This window comes from Enhydra lutris, unplaced genomic scaffold (genome assembly GCF_002288905.1).
Source record: "Enhydra lutris kenyoni isolate GAN:26980312 unplaced genomic scaffold, ASM228890v2 scaffoldscaffold1, whole genome shotgun sequence".
Classification (NCBI taxonomy): domain Eukaryota; kingdom Metazoa; phylum Chordata; class Mammalia; order Carnivora; family Mustelidae; genus Enhydra; species Enhydra lutris.
In genome coordinates, this window is record NW_019154085.1 from 57,554,806 (window position 1) to 57,581,597 (window position 26,792).

Below are 26,792 nucleotides of genomic sequence, written 5' to 3' on the forward strand. Positions count from 1 at the left end.
ATTTCTATGTTCTATTTCTAGCTCCTGGCCTGCAAGTGGCACCTGGACAATTACACCATGCCTTTAATTTCTTTTGTACAGCATGCCAGTATTTAATATGGTACCTCTTGCAATATAGATGTTTAATAAATAATTTTCTAATAAATGCCTGACTATTGGTTTTTTGCATTGTCAGATAGCATATGAAAAATAATTAATACAGTGCCAGGTATGTGACAGGTATTCAATGAATATTACACACAAAAAAGAAAAGAATAAGACATAAGAAACAGGTGAAACAATTAAACTTCTTTTCTTCAGTGAAAAACGTAATTAAGTTATAATTAACAAAATAGCATAGCTTCATTGATCAGGCTCCTGAATAAAGCCCAATATTGGCTCACTTGCTGGAGGACTTCTAACCCAAGGTCTTCTTGAAACGTTTTGGGTGGGTGATCAAGTTGAAGATAAAGACTTCCTTCTGCCTGGCAGCTGGGAAGAAGGAAGGTAGAACCAAAACAACACTGAGATACATCAAGGGTGGTGCTATTCCTGAAGGAAGCGTCTCCTGAGCACAAAATGTTTCACTAGGCAATTTATTTTGACAACTGCTGTCAATCCAGTGGTGTATGTGTGTGTATGTGTGTGTGTGCATGTGCACATTCTGTGCATGGTTGGAAGGAAAGACTGGGAAGGTGAGAGGTAAGAGGAGGAAGGAAATACTGGTGGCTTTGAATGTTGACTTCCTCTGCAAGGAGAGGATAGAAAGCAATAATTCCTCCTACGGGTTAGACCTGTGTCCGAAATGTCTCTGGATAAAACCCTAGTGTCAACTGTCTTGTTTCCTTGGCTTCGGTGGATATTTTTAAAGGCAGTGGCCTCAGTAAAAAAGCAAGTGGCTAGCTTTGCAGGTATAGGTTCCCATGCAATCACTGAAGGGTTCTACCTTGTTTCTGTCTTCAGCTTGGAGGAGTCGATTTCCCTCATTGTTCTCCTGGCATTGTTAGTGACACTCGGGTCACTTCAGCTGTTGGTACTTTTATTCCCTATTACAAATCTATAGCATGTTGCAAATTCTGTGGAGTGTCAAAAGGACACAGTTTCTCTGTTAGTATGGAGAAGACACCTGTGCACAGAGAAGTCTACATCTAAGCAAATATAGAGCTAAGAAGCAATGGGGAAGCATTTGAAAATATTCCACATTTTAGCTATACTTTTTTTTTCAATAAGAGTTCACATTTATTGAATCCATTGCCAAAGCCATGTACAATGCCTTTGACATGCATTATCACATTGTATTTTTAATTTATTTTTTTAAATTTTTAATTTTTTTATTAACATAATGTATTATAGCTATACTTTTAAAAAACTCCACATAACTTACACATATTACATTAAAAACATACTTAATTTTAAAATAACATACTTTGTTTTCATTATAAGCCTTTGGATAAAATCTAAATACAATTGAATACATTAGCAAAGCTTAATAATTAATAAAGCTTTATGGAAAGTGAAAGTCATCTTAAATTTTCTCTTTATTACTCAAAAATTGATTTAAGAATAATGTTGTATGATTTAAATTCATCTCAATCAATAATTTAAATAATTTAATACTCTAATGTACAGTACACTTTAGATTTTGACAAGTTACTGATTATGGCTAGATTTTATCATCCCAGGAGCACTCCTGTCAAAAAAGTACGGTCATGTTTCTGATAGAAAATTTCTATCTTACCTGTTTGTAATGGTTACAAGGGAAGGAGGACAGTAATAACCACTGGAGGCATGGTCAAAACTTCGAAGGACAGTGTCAGTTTTGTAACAGAATCCACCATGTCTCTCCCATCCCTTAAAAAAGGAAATAAGAAAATTAAGGACATAATCTGATTTAAAGAGCAAAATATTGTTTTTGTGTATTCTCAACAAAGTCAAAACTTGAATTTTTGTCTTGAAATCTTTGTATGTATCCTATCTGATAATGCCATTAGCTACAGACACTTCTATATTTATTTAATTAATAATTAAAACCTAAAAGTTTTAATTAACCTGTAATCTTAAAAAATCTAAAACAGATGAAAATAAAGGGGGCACTCACTCAAGATTCTCTCTTTATTTCTCTCTCTCTGTTCAGACTTACAGAATTTCATGGTTCCTACAGGATGGTAGAAATTAAGATGTTGGCTTTGAAGGCAGAATGCATGGGTTTGAATACTGGCTCTACTACCGTGCAACTTTATTTAGTCTGTAAATGTCTAAATTTTCCTCTGTGTAAAATGAAGATAATAATAGTATTCCATGGAGTTGTTCTGAGAATCAAAGGGACACAGTGCAGGCAGAGATCTTAAATAGAGCCAGGAACTCAATATGAGCAAAGAAGACATATGTATCTAGATAATAGTGTATATTTTTTTCAACTTTCTTTCCTATTGCTTATTTCATGATATCCCACTAAGATTCACTGAGGTTAGAGACCTGGATAAAGTCACAAAGTGGACAAGCTGGTCTGGAACCCAATTCTGATGTAATCCAGGATGGTCTTAGTTGGATCATAATATTTCTGAATAGAAACTGGCTAACATGTGTGTGTATATATATACATATATATATATATACATGTATATATATATATATATACATGTATATATATACACACACATGTTAGCCAGTTTCTATTCAGAAATATTATGATCCAGCTAAGACCATATATATATATATATATATATATATATATATATAATATATACACATATATATAATTCTGAAATCAACTGGCTATCCTTTGAGAGAGAAAGAAAGCAAGCTTTGGCACTTGAACAAAAATGATAAATGTGTAGCTCCATGGCTCCGCCCCGAGAGCAATGAAGGGTGGCTCTGTTCTTTAAAATCATATACTACAGGAGACATGCATTCATTAGTCTTCTATACTTCAGCTGAGTTATTTTAGTCCTTTTTCTTTCAATATTATAAAATCACATCACTTGCATCTATCTATTTTTATGTGTTCACCAGGTTTTTTTTTTTCATTCATGAGTTTTAAAATACACTTTATTCTGTGTCATGCCAATACTTGCTGGATTTTGATCAGATATAAAATGATTTCTGCTACATTTCTTATAAAAGGTCTCAGTATTGTAGTAAATTAAAGTAAACCTTATTTTAGAACTCAGCTATTTTAGTTCAAAACATATTAAATGAGGTGTGGATCACAGGAGTTCCACATCCAGCCAGCCAGGATGGGCTCTGAACTCACTCCCTTAACCTCTCCCCATAACCTTATCTGTGTGAGTAGTTGACAGCTCCAGCCAGAACCCCCTGGATCACTCCAGATGGTGTGGGAGGTTAGACTGCTTTTGTATTTGGAAGGACAGGCAGAGGAAGGCTGACAATTTGACCTTTCTAACAAAGTATTCCTTCTTCATCAGTAGTTTTCAGATCACAGGCTGCTTAGTAAAGTAAAAAAATCCGAGAACCGAACAGGCTCAAGAAAATTGGCGGGGGGAGGGATGTGGCATAGTAATAACCAGAAAAACAAAGCCTCTTTACTACAAGCCTTTGTCCACACAATGAAATTGGAAAGAATAATTGACTGTATCTGTGAGTATCTTTTGTCTATGAGGCACCATTTCATTTTACATGATGGTGATGACAGTCAGTACTGAAACAATTGCTCATATTATACGATCCCAAAAAACTAAGAGGGAAAAAGCCTTTTTTTTTTTTTTTTTGCCTTGAAATTACCAAAAAAATTTCCCCCTTTATGTAGTGCCTTTCATTCCTGTGACTTATCTGTTCCACAACTGGAATGCTGTATTTCCCACTACCCTTCACTCATTTTGCCCAACACTGTCTGCCCCCTCCATAGGCAACCATCCAGTTTGTTCTATGTATTGATAGGTCTGATTTTGCTTTTTGTTTATTCTTTTTTTTTTTTTAGGTTCCACATGTAAGTAAAATCATATGGTATTTATCTTTCTCAGACTTATTTCACTTAGCATTATATTCTGTAGGTCCATTCATGTTAGTGCAAATTGCACAATCTCATCCTTTTTTATGGTTGTGTAATATTCCTCTCTCTGTGTGTTGTGTGTGTGTGTGTGTGTGTGTATACACCACATCTTCCTTATCCATTCCTCTATTGATAGACATTTAGGTTGCTTCCATATCTTGGCTGTTGTAAATAGTGCTGCAATAAACATAGAGGGGCATGTATCTTTTCAAGTTAGTATTTTTGCTTTTTTTTTAAAAGGTTTTATTTATTTATTTGACAGAGAGAGAGAGAGATCACAAGTAGGCAGAGAGGCAGGCAGTGGGGACGGGGAGCAGGGTCCCTGCTGAGCAGAGAGCCCAACACAGGGCTCAATCCCAGGACCCTGAGATCATGACCCAAGCCAAAGGCAGAGGCTTAACCACTGAGCCACCCAGGTGCCCCGTATTTTTGCTTTCTTTGGGTAAATACCCAGTAGAGGAATTATTGGGTCATACGGTATTTCTATTTTTAATTTTTGAGGAACCTCCTTACTACCTTGCACAGTGGCTGTACCAGTTTACATTCCCACCAACAGTACATGAGTGCATGAGGGTTCCTTTTTTCCCACATATTCACCAACACTTGTTATTTCTTGTGTTGTTGATTTTAGAGATTCTGACAGGGGTGAGGTGATATCTCATTGGAGTCTTGATTTGCATTTCCCTGATGAGAGCTATGTTGAGGATCTTTCCATGTGTTTTTTGGCCATCTGTATGTCCTCTTTGGAAAAATATCTGAGGTCCCCTGCCCCATTTTAAATTGGATTATTTGGGGATTTTTTTTTTTTAGGTGTTGACTTGTAGAAGTTCTTTATGTATCTTGCATATTAACTTCTCATTGTATATACCATTTGCAAATATCTTCTCCCATTCAGTAGGTTGCCTTTTTGTTTTATTGATGGTTTCTTTCACTGGCAAAAGGTTTTTATTTTGATGTAGTCATAATAGTTTACTTCCAATTTTGTTTCCCTTGCTTTAGGAAACATCTAGAAAAATGTTTCTACTATCAGTGTGGGAGAAATTACTGCCTTTGTTCTTTTCTAGGATTTTTATGGTTTAGGAGTCTCACATTTAGGTCTTTAATCCATTTTTAATTTATTTTTGTGTGTGGTGTAAGAAATATTTTATTATTTTTAAAAAATACTTTATTCCATTTATTTGACAGGGAAAGAGAGAGAGAGAGCACAAGAAGGGAGAGTGGCAGGCAGAGGGAGAGGGAGAAGCAGACTCCTCGCTGAGCAGAGAGCCCAGTGTGGGGCTCAATCCCAGGACCCTGGGATTATGACCTGAGCTGAAGGCAGATGCTCAACTAACTGAGCCACCCAGATGCCCCTGTGAGAAATATATTTTAAGTTGATTTTGCATGTACAGACTGTTTAGAGAAGTGCCCTGAAGCAGTTGGCTAAAGGAAAGGAAACTTTTGAAACCATATTCACAAATTGATACATAAAGAAATTAACAGGACTTTCATCATAAAGTTAGAGAGCTGGCTCTGAACTTCAAATTTATTCTGAACTTTACATACTGGTAATGCTAGCCAGAAAAGGGAAACAGTGTACAAAAGTTTGAATAGAACGTCAGTTCTGTTTCTGCTGTTTAAGAAGTTAATTTCCTTTTCAACAAATGCAACATGTTGAGTTCCCTTGAAAACCATAGTAAAGCATATTTTTTTTTCAATATTTCTGATCAGATAGGGATTAGATCAGCAATCAGCTCCAAGTAATTCAGGAATTGTAATCATTAGATATGATGTTTGGTAGCATGTCAGCTATGGCATAGGTATTATTGACCTAGAGGATGAAGAGTAATTCATTATGTTTACACACTGACTAATGAATAAAATGCAGTTTCTTGGAAAGATGGGTTAGCACTTCATTGAAACATAAATAATTGCATTAGAAGAGAAAATAATTAAAAAATTGCATAAAAATCCAGGTTTGGGAAGTTTTTGAGATGCATACAAATCTCCGATATTTAAACCCAAATTCCTTAGTTTTGTGTATGTGTGTGTGAAAGAGAGAGAGCATGTGTTGAGAACTTTAATGCAGGATATTGAATGTCTTTTAAGAAATTTAAAACAGAAGTCTACCTTTTAACTGAACCTAAAGTACTATGTATTTTTTACTTTAAGTATTGAAAATAAGTATGTTAAGTACCAAGAATCATTTATTACTGAAAATATGAAAGTATTTTTATTATCTCTTTCCCAAATAATAAATATATTGCAAACACGCACTTCTTGCCATTACTCTATTCAAATATTTAAGTTTAAGAAGAGAGAAATGGAAGGCAGGACTCTTAGTGCAAAAGTTCACTCTCCATAGAAGGAATGTTTTTCTTTTCACTCTGAGGGTCTTCACTGGAAGAGTAGGAAAACCACCTGTGAGATGCATCAGATGGCAGTCACTGTTTGTACAGATGGTATAACAGAATCATTTAGGTTTCTAATTTCAAAAGAAAAGTAGTTTAGATTGAAGGAGCAACAATCTTTGCAGAGCTTAAATCCTTCATATGCCCCTAGCTAATAATTGCTTGGTTTGCTAAAAAAAAGCTGTGCAAGATCAGAAAAAAGTGGGGGAAGGAAAGAAAGAACAGAGATAAAGAGGGGGGAAAGAGAGGGAGGAGGAAGCAAAGGCAGGCGTGAGAGGGAGAGAGATTCACTTTAAATTGCCGTTGAAGAAATTATTCTAGTTATGAACTCACTACACTGAACAAAACGTCAACAGCACTTACCTCTCGACAGCCTGATTCGGTGTCAGAAGGGACATGGCCTGCTTTCTTACAAATGTAAAAAAGTGTTTCGTCACAATTTTTAACTTTCCAGTGTCCCTCCTAAGTGGAAAAATGTTACAACATGAATGAATACACTTCATTATTGATGCTGATAGATAACATCAATTATTTTGAATAAAAATATGATTAATGATAAGTGTTTCAGGATGGGGTAATGAGTCAGGACTTTGTGTGGTCCTTAGAAGGGCCTCTCTCCCTCTCTCCATGGGAGTGGGAGGCCCTGACTATGAACTATTCTAAGACACGCAATCCCAGATTGGCGGGCAGGAGAAGAGGGGCCACTAATGTTTCTTGATAGTGTGCTAGGTTAATATTGGGTGATTGTCATATATAATCTCAATGTTACTATGAAATAGGCATTATTATTCCCATTTTAAAGGTTGGATTTAATATACGCATAAGGTCCTACAGTCAGTAGAATTTGGAACTAGGATTTAATACCAGGCTCAGCCTGGATTTACATTAAGCTGCTCTCAATTTTTCTTTTAAAAGAATGGGTTAGAGCTGCGATTCTCAATCTTTGCTGTGCACCAGGATTATTTGGAAGGGTTATGAAAGCACCGATGACTGGGCCTCATAATTAGTGTGTCTCATTTAATAGATCAGGTAGGACCTAAGAATTTGCATTTCTAACAAGGTTTTAATTGATGTCGATGCTGCTGGTCTGGGGACCACGCTTTGAGAATAACTTGGATGAAACTATCCCTGTGACCAAGTCAGAATGCTGCTTCTTCTCTTTAATCACTTCTAAGTGTAACACCGAATGCTTTGCTATTTAATGGATAAACCTGATGCTGGGGGAATACCTGGAAACTACCATGAATCACCCTAGATAACATTATAATAGCTGAACTTTGTGTTCAAGCCACAATGTCCTTCTTTATTCCTAATTTTCCAAAGCCCCACTCCATTTCTTCTTTATATGACAGGCAGATACTTTCATGTCTTCTAGTTCTGCAGACGGCTGCTCTAACATCCTACATTAATAATGAAATACAATAACTGCTAACAGATTAAAATTTTATCTTCCCAAAGGATTTGTTATTTTAACACAAATCAGACCTTTAGGCTAAAAGCATACAATTCAAATTTTAAGTGGTATCTCAGGCAAGCAGGGTTTCAGGGGAATATGAATACTGTATAGGGGGTTGACTCCTTCATCTGTAAGAGCAGCTCTGGAGCGCCCCCCTGCCCAGTCTTCCAGCAAACCACCCAGTTAAAGGATAGTGTCAGGCATACTGCAGTTGCTTAATAACAATTGGAGGGATGGATGAATGAATAAGTAGGTTCGTAGGCTCTCACATTCAAATTAGGCATCAACCATGCTTAGGTAACTTGTTAATTATAGTAATTATACTCTACGTCAAGTTCTACGTCAAGGTAATAAATGTTACTTTTTATGCATCTACTATTTAAGGAGCTACTGAGCAACCAGAAAGGGGGACACAAAATTCACACTTATAGCAGCATTGTTCTGACACATTCTGTAATATTAATACCTGTTCTTACTCTCTAAAATATAATTTTTCTGTACAAATGTTGGCTCCTGTTCTGTGAACATGCTAGGAGAAATACTGGTGTCTGTCAAATGAAAAAGGAGACCATTGGTAGGAAATGAAGGTCATCTTAATTATCTCAAAACCAATGAACCAATAAAGCATCAAATATTGTAGAATAAACAGTGATGGCTTTCAGCAGTTTAGACCCTAGACAAACATTTAGAGAGATCATTGTCCCTCTTCAAATGTGACTTGAGAACAACCTTAGCATTTAAATTGTAACTGAGCACATCTGAGACAGCCTAAAAGATAATACAATGAAATGGGCCATAAGAGTAAGTGCTTAGAACTTTTCTGAGTTTGGTTGGCAGTTACTTTGTCAAGCTACTTAAGTAACATTTAATAAGCTGCACTTGGTAAAGTATCCTGATGGTAGGAAAGAGTAAGAATGCCTACCAAATCCTATTGACTTTAAAACTCAAATGGTGAGGTTAGTAGCTATCTGATCAAAGAGATTAAGTCTATTCTAAATATAATAAGTGCTTCACATGGCTTGGGATTAAACTAATTTTGTATAATCTAATCCGATGCTTTAGATAAATGAAAGACTACAGCATAAAGATAAATGTGATATTATTAAGCCCCCCCGGGACCGCTATATACATGTGAGGAAAAGAGCAAGATTTTCCACTGAGTCAGTTTTCAATGGGGTTACACACACTGTAGAAATCCTTTAATGTTAATAGGATAATGGAGCTTAAAAGCCATCAGTCCCTAGAGTAATTTCCTGACACCTCAGATCATCTCCTCATATCTTCACCATAGAGGTCAATGGCACCATCATCCACAAACATGGCGGTCACTCAAGCCAAACACCTACCCCACATCTAAGCTAGCAGCAATTCCTATCCTCCAAAGGATCTTTGAATTTCTCTGCTTGTCTCTAAATTCACTACCCCAGTCCAATACTGGAGTAGCCTCCAAACTGGTTTCTCTGCTTCCATTATTCCTCTCTCTTATCTCTCTCTATGTATCAGCCACAGTTACCTTTTTTTTTTTTTAAGATTTTATTTATTTGACAGACAGAGATTACAAGTAGGCAGAGAGGCAGTCAGAGAGAGAGAGGGGGAAGCAGGCTCCCCGCTGAGCAGAGAGCCCGATGTGGGGCTCGATCCCCGGTCCCTGAGATCATGACCCGAGCCAAAGGCCCTAACCAACTGAGCCACCCAGGTGCCCCCACAGTTACTTTTTGAAATGTAAATCAAACCATGCCCTTCATCTCCTTGAAGCCCTTTCGTCATTCTATAGCAGGCCTATAAGCCTCACATTTTTGGATTCCTCCTGCCCCCTCTCCTATGATCCCCTCATCAGTTCTACCTTCAAGCCACTCTGGTCTTCTTTTCGATTATTAAACATGAAAAGCCCTTATCCTGCCTTTGGGCTTTTATACCATCTGCCATCTGCTGTCTAGAATGTTCTTCCCCTGTTCCTCAAGAGGGTCCCCCCCGCCAAGTCCCAGATTAAACATCGCCTCCTAGAGAGCCTTTTCTGACTATCCTGTCTGAAGTAGCAACCCCAACCCAAGTTTTTCACCATTATGTCATCTATTTCCTCAAAGCTATCATCACAAATAAAATTACCATGTTTTTCCTGTGTGTACACGTTTATTGCCTAGCATGGAAGCCCCAGGAAGAGCAGGGACTGTGTCTGTCTTCGTCTCTGCCACAGCCCAAGCCCCTGATGAACATGGTCCTCAAGTGAGCATTAAACAAACAAATCAACTTACAGATTGCTCTGCTGAGACACATTGCTGGCTTCTATTTGGAAAAATTTGGGGTTCAAGTGTGTGCCAATTAGTAAAGGTGACTGAGATGCCATTAGACCATTCAAAGGAAACTGGAATTTTATTGCTGCTCAAACCAATCCATGTTTCTGATGCATTTTCTGTAAGAGATAAATGTAAATTACAGGAATCCTGTTATATGCAAAGGAGATAACACACCGAGCCTGTTACAAATGATTTCTTCTTTATTCGTTCATGCAATAAAACCTGTTTAAGTCTTGGTATACAATACCTACTTAGATCTTTTTCCCTATACTACCCCATCTGCTCGACACAGACGTTGGAAATGGGACAGAGTGTGATCTAAAGCCAATGCAAGGACAAAGCTTAAAAGCAAGTCAGATTTCTGGGACTCTAATTAGTTTCTGCTACTATATGAAAAGTAGATTTGAACAGTATGGTTTTGCCTCTGCCTAGAGAAAGGAAAAATAGCAAGGTCAACTGCATTAGGAAAAGGGCATTTAAAGAAAAAAACAGCCCTTTATAATATATTTTTTCTTGCCTTTTTTTTTTTTTTTGCCATGAGAAAAAAGGAGCAGGAACTCTTAGAAGCATTAAAATGGGAGCAATGGGGTTGCTAGAAAAGTAAATAAAGTTTAACAGCCCAGGTAAGGTGAAAAGACCCTAGGAGGCTGAGAGAAATGTTCAAGTGCCCCTATTGAGACAGAGGCAGCCACAGGATTCTTTTAATCTCAAATGCAGGAGGTGAGAAAAAGTGACAGAGAAGGATTTTTGTTTTCACTCTAAACTAAAACTTAACTTTCAAAAGGTCACCAGAGTAGACTCTGGAGATTTTTTTTTTCATTAAAAAAAAATTTACTCTAGCTCCAGTGATTTCAATGTTTTTTCGGCAGAATCCTATGGCATATATATGACATAGGTGGGGGGAATGGCTCTGATGGGCAAAAGGCGGGTGGAGGCCTAGGAGCTCAGAATTCCTGAATGTGGCACAGAGCTTGAAAACCACCATACCGAATAAATTTTCACTGGTCAAAGTTATTAAAATCCAATTATTTATCTCAGAAATTCCATTTTTGCTTAGATCACTGACCACAGCACACTACTGCTATGTAGTGACCATAAGGCTAAATTACAGGTTTAAGTTCTTTTATTAAAAGTTTCTGGAAATGATCTTTGCCCCTTAAAAAAAAACCTTCTAATATATCTGGCATATGTGAGGTGTTACAAAATTTCTGAGCATATATTTTGTAAAAATCCAATGAATTTGCACTCCTGGATATTAATTAGAAATTTGAGATATATATGCCATAAGTAATCACTTTTAAATAACTTGATTTCTTTTCAACTCCACTAATAAAGATTGTGACAACATTATATTTCATACCTCTTAAATCAGAGACATTTGGCACTTACCATCTCCAAGGAGGGTTACAAAAAACTCCACATCTGCTAATGAAGCAATGTTTATCAATGTGCTGTTATCAGAGTGGCAAGAATGCAAAGCTTCCTTCCAGGTCTTTTTTTCTTTCTGAAGTTTATAGCAGTTAAGACTGTGGGGATTCCAGCCAGGCTCACAGTGTGTAGCATAGTATTTCCAGGTACTTTTTTCTTTTTAAACCAACAAAACATAATGTCATTTTCCACAATTTTTAAAATGTTTACTTATTAGACTTAATATAAATTGTCATCAACATATGATTACTTTAAAAATTTGAAAAACAGAGACATGAAACAATAACATATAAGCTATCTAGATCTTCAGAGTCGAGAAGGATTCAATATATGATCTAGATCTAGATCTAGATCTAGATCTAGGATCTAATGGATCTCAGTGCTTCATTTTACAGATGAGCTAAGGCATAGAGGTAAGGAGATTTGGAAAAGGTTACACAAGCCAAGTGAAGAGTTAGGGCTAGATGTAAAATTTAGCAGTTAGAGTTCTGCATTTATTTTTTATTTATTTTTTTAAAGTCACTTTTTTTTAAAGATTTTATTTATTTATTTGACAGAGAGAGAGAGAGATCACAAGTAGTCAGAGAGGCAGGCAGAGAAAGAGGAGGAAGCAGGCTCCCTGCTGAGCAGGGAGCCAGATGCGAGGCTCAATCTCAGGACCTGGAGATCATGACCTGAGCCAAAGGCAGAGGCTTAACCCACTGAGCCACCCAGGCGCCCCTAGAGTTCTGCATTTAAAAAAATCTTTTAACACTGGAAAAGGAGTATTATGAAAAGCAGTTTAAAGGGCATTCCCAAGATTTTATGTACAGTATGTGGGTGGGGGCAGATATTTATCCTCAGCTGAGAAAAAGCTTGAAAATCTCTGGAGGTTACTTCCTCCAGAGCAGAGATGACAAATAGCTTTCACCTTTAGGTTAGTCTAAGTGTCTGTGTTTTCCCTCTGGGTTCATGTGGACACTGGGTTAGACTTACAGGAAAATAGTGCCATGATGCTTTGGCACGGGAAGGGGAGGCGGTGGTGTACATGTCAAATTTTGGCTCTCCCTTTCCAGGATCTTGTCCTCAACCTGGTGATTAGCATTTTTACTTTATTTTATTAACCACAACTGAGTGCCTCCCCCAAGCACTAATTTAGTTAGACGTAACTCCAGGGCTATTTGGGAAATGAGACATTGTTTAAAAATTGCTCTGGGATGCTGACAGCAATTAGAATTACAGTCCAAGAATGTTAGAACATTTAGGTGTCATCTACTCCAGTAGGTTTTAACCCTAAGTAATATAGTCATGGAGCCCCTTTTAAAAATGGAACTTTTAAACTTCACTCTATGGGTAAGATAAAAAGTAAAAGAGGAGCTTCTCTGATTAAAGCAGGGGTGGAGACAAGCAAAGAACCTAGAGATCCTGAAAACATAGTTTATCAAAAGAACCTGTTAAACCTGGAGGAACAGAAAATAATCCAAACTAACAGCTTCCTTATCCTCATTTGTGGTCTTTGGATCTCAATGAGTAGATCCAGAGTAAATAAAACAGGAAAAAAAAAAAAAAGAGGATGGCAGGAAGGCATAAGAAAGAAACAGTGAAGAAGGAAGAAATGGACAAGAGAAGAAGGAAGGGATGGAAAGGAAGAGCGATAGCAATTTCAGCATGTTTTTGACATAATGAAAAAAACTCCACATAAAAAAATGGCACAATGCTTCTTCTTTCCCCTACACTCCCTTATTCTACCACACCCTTGGGCTTAGCCACTTAAAGGAAAATGAAAGTTAAAGTCTGATTGTAAGGAATAATATTTAAAAAGAATAATTCAGCTCATTATTTGAAATCTGGAGTTGTTTCTAATTATTCTGGTAATGATTCTTTTAAATATGGTTATATTTTTATTTCTACATTCTGAGTGAAGACATTAATTCCCACAGAAACTAAAAAAGAGCCAATAGACCTTAAAAACAAATAATTGGGCTTCAGGTATTAGATTGTAATTAGGTGGTATTTACGTCTTTGTTGCATATAAAAGTTTGTATGTCAGTTCAAGGAGGAGGGTAATAAGAGATTCAGAGTGTACTAAGGGATCAATGAAGTAAAAGAATTTTATAAAACCATGTTCTAATTTATATTTAATTCCAAGGTACCCATAAATAAAACTCAAAGCTAGAATAGAAAAGAAAGCATATCTTGTTTATCTCACGCAGAACAACTAAGAATGGAATGTTTTTTGTTTTTTTTTTTAAAGATTTTGTTTATTTATTTGACAGACAGAGATCACAAGTAGGCAGAGAAGCAGGCAGAGAGAGAGAGAAGAGGAAGCAGACTTCCTGCTGAGCAGAGAGCCCGATCTGGGGCTCAATCCCAGGACGCTGAGATCATGACCTGAGCCGAAGGCAGAGGCTTTAACCCACTGAGCCACCCAGGCACCCCAGAATGGAAAGTTTTTTTAAAAAAAGAAGCAGACAATGTTTTCAATGTCTAGGTTATTTTGTTTTGATTTTTAGTAAAAAATTTAGGAAAACTAAAAAATATATTTTTTAAATTCATGGTGCCTTTGGAATAATAGATATTATCTATTTGCCTATAGTTATTTATATAAATATAAAAACTAGTCTTAAATTATGAATTATTAGCAAAAATGTAAAGGAATTTTAATATATTCAGAGGACAGATAAGCAACTCATAAAAACAACTTAAAGTGAAAACACTTACCAATCCCTTCTTGATCAGTGTGGTTTAGATATTTTTTACATATATAAGGCAAGGTGGAGTCACAATCCCGACTCCTCCAGGCATTTGGCATAAATGAATTAAATGTTCCACATTGATGTTCAACAAATGGCTCAAAATTTATTTCTGAAAATACAGTGTATGTTTAATATCAGAGGCAAAATCAGTTAGTTTAATATATATTGGTGTCATCTTATTTATTCAAATATGATATATTCAATATATGTAAATGTAGTTTTTAACATCAAGGAGATAGCCTTTCTCTTTGGCATGTATGGCAAATCCTGTAAGATGTTATATTACATCTATGATTTTGAGGTTGAAGTCCATACATGACAATGAAATGATTTCCCAAAGATAGCAAGAGCTGATTTTATTGTTTTAAAGAAATATTTGGCAATTTGTTGCTATTTGTAAAACAGCTGACAGGAGTCTTGGCTCTAACCCAATCCTCCTGCAACCTTGGCTAAATAGCTTACCTTCTTGACCTCCATTTTCTTGTCTGGAAAAGCTTGCCTTCCGGGAGTTCAGGCAAGCTTAAAAATGTTTATAAACCACTTTTGAAATAACATGACTTATAGATACGTGGGAAATAGCTGCTGCGTAAGGGTGTGATATTGCCACCCGCCGAAGGCACAAGAAACAAAGCAGGTACCTGGGTTCCAGTTCAGGTAGCTGAGCGGTGTTCTATCAGACCACTGCCAGCCAGCGTTTTCATCCAGCTGATTCAGACCGATCCACATTTCCACTGCTTCACTGCCCAAGTGCTCTGAAATGAAGAGAAATACCAAGTTTCAACACACGCAAACAACCTCCTCCCCACCATGTTACACTTCTTTCTCATTTTACTATTCCTGAAGGACGCAGTCATAAGTGAACTCCAGTCCATAACAAAGGGTTCCAAGTGCTCCTAAACCCCACTCTGAAGCTTCAGCGTAACAAAGTCAGCCTCTGCCATCTTGAGAAACACAGCAGTTTCCTAAAGGCTCTCCAACAGCAATTCTTTGGCTGTGAAGGCCTTAATCGAAGCATCTGGAAGTGCTGCCTCTCAATGATCCTCAATCCCCCAAGACTACATGGTTGTGAATTTGACTGAGACCATCTGATTTGTGTGAGCTCCTGCACTTAAGAGTTTTAGATGGGGGAGGAAGACATGTACAGGAAAGCCACTCCAGCCTTAGCTTGAAGGCCCAGGACTCCAGCTTGCTGAGGCCACCATAGGCTCCAAGCAAGGGTGGAACAGGAAGAAGTAATGTTAAATCTGAGTAATGGGTGTATGTGTGTGCACGTAAAATTTTCTGCACTTTTCAATATTTTTGAAGTATTTCACAGTTAAAAAATTGAACAATGTAAAGAAGCTTTTCTTTAGGGACCTGGCAAGGAAGAGAAAAGCAGGTAAGTATTGTTGGTGAATGGAGGCAAGTCCTCAAACTTAAGAAAGTATGCTAAAGCAAGCAGGGAGGGGGCTTGTCTGAATTCTAAAAAATGATTCTAGCATAAAAGAAAACAAAAGAAAACAAAACAACAAAAAAGTCAGCCCAAAACGTAGAAAGCCAACCAGGGAGAAGTATGTAATGTAAATTCAGGGATGGCTATTTTTCCGATTGGATAAAAAATATTTTACAGTTGTCTATGATGCTTTTTAAGTATTTAAAATAATTAGAGAGTTTTATTAACATGAGGGTAAAATGCAACCTACTAAATTAAAGTGTTAATAGTGTTTCTGGATTTGGGGATTATGGCTCCCCAAAGAGAGAATGGATTCACCAAAACTGATTATATATAATGCCAAAAAGAAGGCCACAATAATTACAAAAGAATCTACATGGTGTATATTATGGTCTACAATTATATTTCAATTATTTTGCTTTTAAAAAAATCAAAGCACTGCCTTTAAAATCCACACCCCCCAAATTATTATAGAATGAATTTTGGAAAACAGTGTCAGAAAAGTAGTTAAAGGGACTAGTTTCATGACACTTTCAAATGTTGCCATTTAATCTTTTAATCTATAAAAGGGAGAATTTTTCTCTTCCTTTCATGGTTCATCTGCTTCAGAACCCAATATATTTTGAGTCGGATGCAGGGGCCCTGCCTGAGACTCAGGCCCTGATAGTTGACTTATGAATAGGGTCCAAAACTATCCCAGTTTGCCAGGAAAACTTACAGTTTAGCTGGTAGTTTCAGAATAATTACAACTCACAGCCTCTTTTACTCTCAGAAGACTCTCAGTTTGTATCATAATTTATATGATCACCCAGATTATAAAGATCATTGTATTCACATAACAAGCCTAAGCATCCTCTGTGATTGAGCCTTTCAGTTCAATGGTGGAAAACTGAAAGAATCCACTTCACTTAGGAAAGAGAAAAAGGGGCTTTATAATTTTGAGACCTCAGAAATCCCTGAACAGAAACAGCGGATCATTCACAGGTCCCACCCTTCCAAAAACTCCTGTGGCATTTACACAAGAGTCTCTTTCTGATGTTGATTTGATTTGTCCCTTCAGTAACACTATCTGATTAAATCATACAAAGGGTATCATGATGACAAGAGGTGGCAGGGAAGATGGAGTGACAAGATAGAGAAATGTTTGCATTTCGTATCAGTGTCAAGCGATATTTTCAAATAACCTAATGAAAATACTTAAATAGCAATTATTCTTATCGTAGAGTTATTTTGAATGGCCTCTGTGCAGTTGTTTTGACAATACACATATCACTTAACAAGACATATAAAAATCACTGGGTAATTTATAAATTGTGTTTAAGGTTACAAAACCAGCTTTTTATTTTTTAATTTTTTAAATTTAATTTTATTTTTTCAGTGTTCCAAGATTCATTGTTTATGTACCACACCCAGCGCTCCATGCAATATGCAAAAACAGCTATTTAGCTTTTCAACTAAATTGGCTCACAATTTTGTAGTAATAAACTCAAACCTAAATTCCTTTGGATATTTCTTGGCATTTGTGACAGCTTAGATAATCTCTTATATCACAGTTAATTAATGTTCACCAGAGATTAGCAAGAAACTAGACTGATCATCATTAAAAAATACCTTGGTCAGAACAGGGTTCCCTCTTTATGAATAGACTTCTGTTTCCCTCAGCAACACCTGAAATCTAATTATAGAATTGTGGTATTTAGTATATGTGCTGCCGAAGCGAGCACTGAATTGTGGTATTTAAATCAAAGTCTCTGACATATCTTATTTCTTTCATCGTTATTCAAGTTTGATGAGTAAGTCCAAACCTTCTTATTAGAAATCCTGACAGTCAAGATAGATAACAATGATAATTCATACATGCTATGAAAAATTTTCTGTAAAAACTATTACAGGCTAATAATGATATTGGAAATTGGTGTTTTCCTAAAGTATGACTCACTCAAATCAGTTTTGACCGTAATTTCCTACTTTTGCATGTCTGTGGGGAAAGGGGAAAACTTGTGCTGTTCAAGCATTTGTTATATTTCTTCTGCAAAGTATTAATGACTTCCAAAACTTTAAAACATGCTTCCTCTTTCACCCAGTGAATCTACTTCCACAAACTTATAGAGAAATAATCGGGGATCTAGGCTCAAAGGTAAGTGCAGGGATGATTTATGATAGCAACAAATAAACAAAAATAAAATAAATAATTTTATCTATCACTATCTAATAGTAGGAGGCTAGATACCTATATTATTCCTAACCTATAATACTATGTAATCACTAAAGATTATGATGCTTGTCTCTATTCTTAGACATAGACAGGTGCTTATTATATGCTAGTACATGAAATAAGCATATTATCAAACTGCGTGTGTAGTTGTTAAATGGTTAACACAAAATGAGTGTTTTTTATGTGTGCCAGGCACTTTTCTAAGACTTTGCCTGCATCATAACATGTAATCCACACTGCCAACAAGTAGTACTGTTATTATTTCCATTTGATGGGGGGGGAATTTGATGCACAGACAGGTTAGGCCACTCTGCTGGGAAGTGGTAGAGGAAGGAGTCCAACCCAACCAGATGGTTCTGTGGTCCCTGCTCCTATCATTCATGCATTTATTCAAAACTGTTGTTCATACATACTATATATGTATGCATGCCTTTATATATTTTTTCAGAAAAACATGGTTCTGTTTGGATTGTGGAATTATGGAATATTTTTCTTTCTATACACTTGAAATTTAAAAATTATTCTAGAATAAATATGTACTACAAGTGCAATAAAATTTGAAAAAAAAGTCAGAAACCTTTGTTAAGAGTTACTCATTTTTGTGATACTTTCAAATGTTTCTAAAAATTTTTGGAAAGCTGTGTGTACATACCTACAAACACATTTAATCTATAAAGGAGAAGTAAGAGGGGAGTTTAGGTGATGGGTAAAACCCAAGACCCAACCCCTTGGCACAACTCTTTTGACATATTATTGTCATATCCTGTTAGTTAACATTTGTGTGCTTTTGCTTTTCCAACCAAATTTTAATTTCTTCGTCATCCGTGAGAAGGCCTATGTATCTGTGCATATTCACTGACAGGTGAGATTTTGTTTCATTAATAAATGACTTAGTTATTTATTAATGGAAGCTGAATAGCTAAGATCTCCCCAGAGCAGAAATTTGCATTTAAGTTTGGAAGTCTCCCAGATCCACCTACTAGAGCTGCAAATTGTCCTGGGTTCCTTGCTGCGGCCTCAACTTCTCTCCTCCCACGGAGAGAAAATAAGGAAGATTTGTCTGGGTGCCAATGGAATGGCCCAGGGGACAGGTCACAATTCTAGGTGTGAGTTGGCACCATACTAATAAAAGAAAACATTATCTAAGGGATTTTTTTTCAGGATGTATTTTTGCATACCTGGACATAACTATTAACAGTCACTTTAATTGCATTAATATCAGGGTACATCATCCACCTACTTACTCTTTATGAAATTTTCTTCATTCTCATCTGCAATACTTAGTAAAGCTCCTCCTTGTATCTGGCATGAAGTATGTGCCTCACTCCAGGAAAGAGAGGAAAGCAGGTTGAATTGGTAGCAAATGTGTGAATTGAGCTCCTTCTCCCAGACGGCATCACAACCCACCTCTGCGGATGCTGAAAACAAAGCCCATTAAAACATTAACTATAATCTTACTTTATCTATACAACAATGCATTTCTAAGATGAATTTGAATGGAATGATTCCAACTTCAACCTCTAAAACTTCAGTGCCTTATTGATTCTTGATTAGGTCTTTATGATGAAATATACATTGCTATCCCACTGGCACTTTATGGTTCAACTCTTTCAAGATTTAAAGGAAATTCAAGAAGTTATCAAAAAAGAAGGTCCCATCCTTTCTGGGAAATAAGAAAAGGCATTTTTAAAAGAAGGAAAAGAAAAGAAGTATTTGTGAAAATAGCACCTGCGTTCTCTAAAAAGCAGTCGTTTAGAACTTTATACTGAAAGCTGTATGAATTTAAATGTTTATTTGAGACACATGCAAATGTTGTTTCAAAAAGCCTTCCCCCCCATAAATACCAAAATGCTAGGTGGAATAAAAGGGATATAAGTGAAATATGAGTTTATAATGAACACAAGTGTTTAAATAAACATTGAGAACAGAAACACTGATATTCAGTTAAAGATAAAGTTCTTTCAACCAAAAGGAAGAGAAGGAAAATGTACTTGTAAAACATTGCATAGTATGCTTAAAAGTAAATTGAATGCAGTGGGAAACATTGATCTGAAATTTGAAGTTTACTGAAATAACAGAAAATAAAGACCTAGTTTGGGTGATTTTGGTAAAATTTTATTATTGTTATTTTTTTAATGTTGATATTAGTTTATCTGATACAACATCTATACTTCGACTTGCCACTTTTCCCAATAATCTCCTTTAAAGAAATTTTTTAGTTGAGGATCCAATCCAGGAAAATGCATTTCATTTACTTGCATGTCTTCTTCTTCTTCTTTTATTTTTTATTATTAACATATAATGTATTATTTGCTTCAGGGGTACAGGTCTGTGAATCTTCAGTCTTACACAATTCACAGCACTCACCATAGCATACACTCTCCCCAGTGACCATACCCAGTCACCTATCCCTCCCTCCCACCCCCAGCAACCCTCAGTTTGTTTCCTGAGATAAAGAGTCTCTTATGGTTTGTCTTCCTCCCTGATCCCATCTTGTTTCATTTTTTTCCCTCCCTACCCCCTACAGCCCCCGCCCTGCCTCTCAAATTCCTCATATCAGAGAGATCATATGATAATTGTCTTTCTCTGATTGACTTATTTTGCTTAGCATAAAAGATTTTGGTAAAATTTTAAATCAAATCCCAAGGTGAAATAAACAACCTAAGTAATTACCTGAAATCAAACTCAGCCAAAAAATTGCAGAATGTAGAAAATGTAAAACATGCTACATCTTGAGTGTAACTGATGGACAGGCAATTTGCTAAAATCTAGAATAGTATTTCCCAAAGTGTAATCTACAGAGTAAGACAACTTCATGAACTCTTCAAGAGGAGCTGAGACATAATGCATAAATAACATCCCCTGGTAAATTCAAAATGTACAATAGCATAGTAAAGGCTCTGAGAAGGTCTGTAGTAAAGAAACAGCTCTATTTTTATTTGGTTATACTTCAAACTTATTTGACAATAAAATCTTTTTTGTTTTTTTTCCCCCTTAATACTTAGATATTTCCCTTGGGAACGTAGAAAGTCTGTTTTCATGTCTGATCACAACCTGCTTTCCCCAGAACTAAGTTAGTTAACCAGAAGTTATTAAACCACATATAAATCTAAAGTTGTCTATATAGTTTTCTGACTGATACATGTATTTATAAAAGGATCCAAGATTGAAGGAGGGCAGAAGACAAAGCTATCACCAAGTAAAACTGAAGAAAAGGAAAATAAAGGGGGAAGGAATATTTCAATAATCATCTTGCCTTGGTGTCTGAAATTTTCCCACTGAGAATGAGTCCTTAGAGATTGTCTTTCAGTTAAAATGCTTGGCCATCCCTGAGACGGACATCACAGTGAGTGTTGACAGACATCAGCTCAGCCCTGTTCATCTGGCAAGACAGTTGAGGCCATAAGAAAGGGGCAGGGAGTGTTTACAATTTCAGTGTGCCTAAAAATCATTTAGTCATCTTGTGAAGAAAATGCAGATTTCTTGTTCTTAGTCCCAGAGATTCTGAGTTAGTAAGTCTGGGGTAGGACTCAGGAACCTGCATTTTAAACATATTCTTGATTCTAATGTGGTTTTCTTTACTTGTGATTCTATAGCTTTCTTTACTTGTGATGCTTTTGTTTGGTTTCAGTATAAAGGTAATATTGGCCTCATAGAATGATTTGGAAAATGTTCCCTCCTCTTCTATTTTTTTTTTTTAATTTACTCTTTAACCCACTCAATCTGGCAACTAGAGTATACTTGGTAAGGCCATCAGTGATCTCCATGTTGCCAAGTCCAGCAAACACTTAAGTTTCAGATCTTGTTAAATCAAGCCTTCAGCAGCATTTGGCAAGTTGAGCTCCCTGGGTTGGCTGATGTACTCTCTTTTCTTGCCTTTACATGCCTGGCTACCCTTCTACCAATTTGGCTGCCTATTCTCAATCTCCTTTGCTGGTTCATTTTTCTCTGCTCAAACTAAATATTGAGGTTTTAAGGCTTGGTTCTGAGTCCCCTTTCTTTCTATTCTACACAAATTCTAGACTATCTAACCCATTCCTCTAAGTCCCTTTACTACAACTCTCAGGTATATAGAGACCTCTGTGTCTAAACTGCCTAGTCTACATCTCACATGATTGACTGATATGTAACATGTCCCAGTCTGAATGTTTGATTGTTTCTTCCAAATCTGTATCTCCATTAACTCTGCTATGCATATCAGAAAACTGGGGTCTTAATTAACACTTAATTTTCAAGTCTGTCCTTACCAGTGAGAAATCCAACTCCTGGTTAAAAATCTGTATGTGAGGGGTCCCTGGGTGGCTCAGTGGGTTAAGGCCTCTGCCTTCGGCTCAGGTCATGATCCCAGAGTCCTGGGATCTAGCCCCACATCGGGCTCTCTGCTCAGCAGGGAGCCTGCTTCCCCTTCTCTCTCTGCCTGCTGCTCTACCTACTTGTGATCTCTGTCTGCCAAATAAATAAATAAAAATCTTAAAAAAAAAATCTGTATGTGATTTTTCAGGCCTCATCACAGCCAATTACAAAGAATTTATCTGGTAGACCTCATGGGGGAAGTCTCCCTTCCCATATCAGACGTGGTTCATAGACAGTGCACTAAAGTCTCTGGAGGGAGTTTCAGTCAAAGATTCAGGGCCCCCTGGCCCATCATGCTCTTCACATTCCTAGCTCTGGCTCCTTCATTTCTAAGCCTCTTTTTCTGAGGCCTTGGGATGACATCCTCTTTGGTTACCTCTACTGAGGTTGGAGGGCGTCGGAGGGGGAAACCTGAAGACACTTTTAAGTACTCTGACTCAGTACCCAGTCCTTTTCCACTCCCAGCTTTTCCCCTTCAACTCACCCTTGGCCCCAGAGTCCACAAAACTGAAGAGGCTTTTGTTGAGGGCTCTCTCAATAGTCTGTGCTGATCCTTCTGACCCTTGACCAGTGTGCCATTCCATAAGGAAAAACGGAGCAAGAGAAGTTGGTGTTTCCTCCCATTTTGGGCTCTTGCTTATATCCCACAGTAAGTGATAAAAGGCTTCACTCTTTCATTTTTGGCTTGTTGCTTTAATCAGCTACTCAGACACCTGACAGCTCAGCTTCTTCTCTCCAGCTCAGCTGTGTTCCTGAGAACCACATCCTGTTCAGTCTATCTCCAGATTAGATCTTCAGTACATCTATTTTCCAACCCACTTTCTGCTACCTAACCCAAGTCACCACTGTCCTTGAGTCTACTTCTGTGGCCTTATAACTGGTCTCTAGGATTTCCTTCTTGCTCTCCTCCAACCCATTTGCCATAAAGAATTCAGAATGATCCTTAAAAAATATTTAAATCATTATCATATCACTGCTTAACATCCTGTTATAGCTTCCATTTATAGTCAGAATTAGGTAAATCTTTACCTTTAGAGCACCTTGAGTTATCATGCCTTTGGTTGAATTGGCCTCTGCCAACCTTTCCTAAACATCTTGCTCCTCTTTCTCTTACTGTGCTCTTGCCACATTGTCTTTCCTAGTAACCTCTTTCCCTCCTCAAAGTCTTCAGATAATTGGCTAGTGGCACACTGGGGGCGAAGGTAGGAAAGCAGTCACCCTTGGACAGGTGAGAGTATTTTATCATGCATGTTGTATAGAACTGTCGGGGCATGTGCATGGTGAGTCAAAAGCAGATTGACCTGTAGGTGGTTTTATTATTATTTTTTAGTTCTATTCAAATAATATATTTCCTATATTGCCTATAAACCTAGTGCTGACCATTCCCATTGACCATGCACCTCTAGGTGGATATCTCATCCTCTCACTTTCCATCTTGATAACTGTTATTCATCTCTTGGACTAGAGATTTAAATACAACATACTCAGAAAAACCTTCCTTGACTCACAAATTTAAATTAGATTTCTTACTGATAACACCATTTTTGTTTTTTTTTTTAAAGTGGCACTTATCAAACATTATATATTAATTTGGGTATTTTACTTGAGTGTGAACTTCATTAGGACAGGCACTATGGCTTTCATTTTTCATGTTCATGGTTACAATCCCAGCACAAACTTGGCACATAGTAGGTGTTCAATACAGATTTGTGAGAATGAATAAATGAATGGTTTGTGAAAATGGAGATCAGGCATGCATTGTCATAAAAGTCAAGGAGAGACAGTGGAGTGAGGAATGAAAGCAAGGTGAAGAAGTATAGATAATTCTTTTGAGAAGTCTATCTATGGTGGGGGAGGAGAGTAAAAGACATGGCTGTTTTCAGGAGACAGAAGTGGCTATGAAGGTGATATATTATTTTTAAAAGATGTTATTTTAAGACTTGAGCAGGCTTCTCTTACACCTTTGGTAGGAATGCAAATTGGTGCAGACACTCTGGAAAACAGTACAGAGGTTCCTCAAAAAGTTAAAAACAGAACTACCCTATGACCCAGCAATTGCATCACTAGGAATTTATCCAAAGGATAGAAAAATGCTGATTCAAAGGGTACATTCACCCCAACATTTATAGTAGCATTATCAACAGTAGCCAAATTATGGAAAGAGCTCAAATGTCCATTGACTGATGAATGGATAAAGATGTGGTATACATACATAATGCAATATTACTCAGCCATCAAAAATAATGAAATCTTGTCATTTGCAATGATGTGAATGGAGCTAGAGTGTATTATGCTAAGTAAAATAAGTCATTCAAAGACAAATACCATAAGATTTCACTTATATGTAGAATTTAAGAAATAAAACAGATGAACATAAGGGAAGGGGAAAAAAAGAGAGAGGGAAGCAAACCATAAGAGACTTTTAACTACAAAAAAACAAGCAGCGTTGATGGAGGGAGGTGGGTGGGGATGGGCTAAATGGGTGATGGGTATTAAGGAGGCACCTGTGATGAGCACTGGGTGCTATATGTAAGTGATGAGTCACTAAATTATACACCTGAAACCGAAGTTACCATACGAGTTAACTAACTAGAATTTCAATAAAAACTTAAAAAAAAAAAAAAGACTTAAGAAAGTTTAACTGCTAATGGAGAAGGATCCAGTAGAATGGTGGGCATTGAAATCACCTAGAACACTTGTTAAAACAGATTGCAGGGCTGCACTTCAAGCATTTCTGATATAGTTGTTTGGGGGGTGTTACTGATAATTTTCATTTCTAGCAAACTTGCAAGGAATGCTGCTGCTGATGCTATAATGGGAATCACACTTTGAGAAACACTGAAATACAGGTTAGAGAAGGTTGAATGGGAGGCTCTGGAGTCCAAGAGGGGAGACGTGCCCTAAGTAGAAGGAGGAACTCTATTGTATGTGGGGAGGGAAAAAGTTCGGTATAGACCTAGGTAGGCTTAGAGGTTACGGAAGAGAAATTGTCAAAACTTCCCTCTGATGGATTCTGTTTTCATTATGAGTAAGAACTGAGGTCATCTGGTGAGAATCAGGAAGGAGAATGAGGGGTAGGGTAAGAAGTTAGAGGAGGATAGGGAGGTTGGTATGGTTACTGTGGGAGCAAGAGAGCAGTATCAAAAAAGAGAAATAACAGCATTGCAACCAATGTTGGAGGCTTAGGTAAGGTTCACAGTCATATATCTATGTTGATACCAATCTGTTCTGTTATACCACTGAAGTTTCTAATAAAATAATTGTATCAACTGAATAAGGTTCAAGGGCAATTAGACCATTTCAGAGGTTGAGATCTTAAAAATATCTCAAACTAACTAAACATGAGTGTCCAGCTGTATAAGACACACAATTAAGAGAGACTTAGCATGGCCCTGAATTGCCTCTAAACAAACCCAGAGAGATTCCTATATATCTCCTTGTTCCTGAAAATCAATAGTGACAGTGGTTTTATTGTATCTCTCACTGCCAGTGTGTTTATATATGTAATAATACTAAATTTATATTTTGCTCACTTACAATCAATTTTTTTAAAGGAAGCTTCATTTTACAATGAGATACTAACAACTTCCATTAATAAAGATGAGATACAGAAGTATAAATCTTTACTTTATCCCACTCACTCCTTTCTGTCCTATCCACTTGTTGGCCCCATGGAAAGAGCTATCAGCTTGCTTAGATTTCAGCCTCTAACACATCATTTTGAGTTATGTTGGCCACCAGGGATCAAAAGCAACAAGAAAGGAAGAAAACTGGAAGTGTAATTTAGCACTACACAAATACTGCTGGTTGTGGTTCAGGTTAGGAGAGTTGGAAGCTAGCAGGCTGTCAAGCAGAAGAAGCTCCTGAGCTATAGGAAGATGGGGGGGGGTGGTGAAAAGCCCCAAGCACTATTATACCCAAGCTTCCACCTGGGAAACCACAACTGAATACAAGAGACAGAGGATGGTAACTGGGCTCTTCACAGAACCTCAGGGAGAATATTGTGGTTAAAAAATGTCAAAGTCCTAGAGGAGAACATAGGCAGTAACCTCTGCAGCATCGGCCACAGCAACTTCTTTCATGACACGTCTCCAAAGGCAAGGGAAACAAAAACAAAAATGAACTTTTGGGACTTCATCAAGACAAAAAGCTTCTGCACAGTGAAGAAAACAGTTAACAAAACTAAGAGGCAACCCACGGAATGGGAGAAGATATTTGCAAATGACATAACAGATAAAGAAAGGGCTGGTATCCAAGATTTATAAAGAACTTCTCAAACCCAACACCCAAAAAACAAAAAGTCAAGTCAAAAAATGGACAGAAGACATGAACAGACACTTCTCCAAAGAAGACATACAAATGGCTAACAGACACATGAAAAAAATGTTCAACATCATCAGCCATCAGGGAAATTCAAATCAAAACCACATTGAGATACCACCTTACACCAGTTAGAATGGAAAAAATTAACAAGGCAGGAAACAACAAACGTTGGAGAGGA

The 26,792-nt window shown here is 37.1% G+C and overlaps 1 protein-coding gene across 1 annotated transcript in view; it reads right to left on the minus strand.

The window, feature by feature from the left end:
- The window catches only part of LOC111142165 (phospholipase A2 receptor 1), a 106,582-nt gene that overhangs the window by 57,807 nt on the left and 21,983 nt on the right, over positions 1 to 26,792 (minus strand). Inside the window, exons 4-10 of the mRNA XM_022495168.1 lie at positions 19,183 to 19,356; positions 14,930 to 15,043; positions 14,257 to 14,400; positions 11,518 to 11,712; positions 10,087 to 10,244; positions 6,742 to 6,840; positions 1,718 to 1,830 (exon numbers count right to left, since the gene is read on the minus strand). Of these exons, the coding sequence (XP_022350876.1) occupies positions 1,718 to 1,830; positions 6,742 to 6,840; positions 10,087 to 10,244; positions 11,518 to 11,712; positions 14,257 to 14,400; positions 14,930 to 15,043; positions 19,183 to 19,356 (997 nt within the window). The remainder of the gene's footprint in view (positions 1 to 1,717; positions 1,831 to 6,741; positions 6,841 to 10,086; positions 10,245 to 11,517; positions 11,713 to 14,256; positions 14,401 to 14,929; positions 15,044 to 19,182; positions 19,357 to 26,792) is intronic.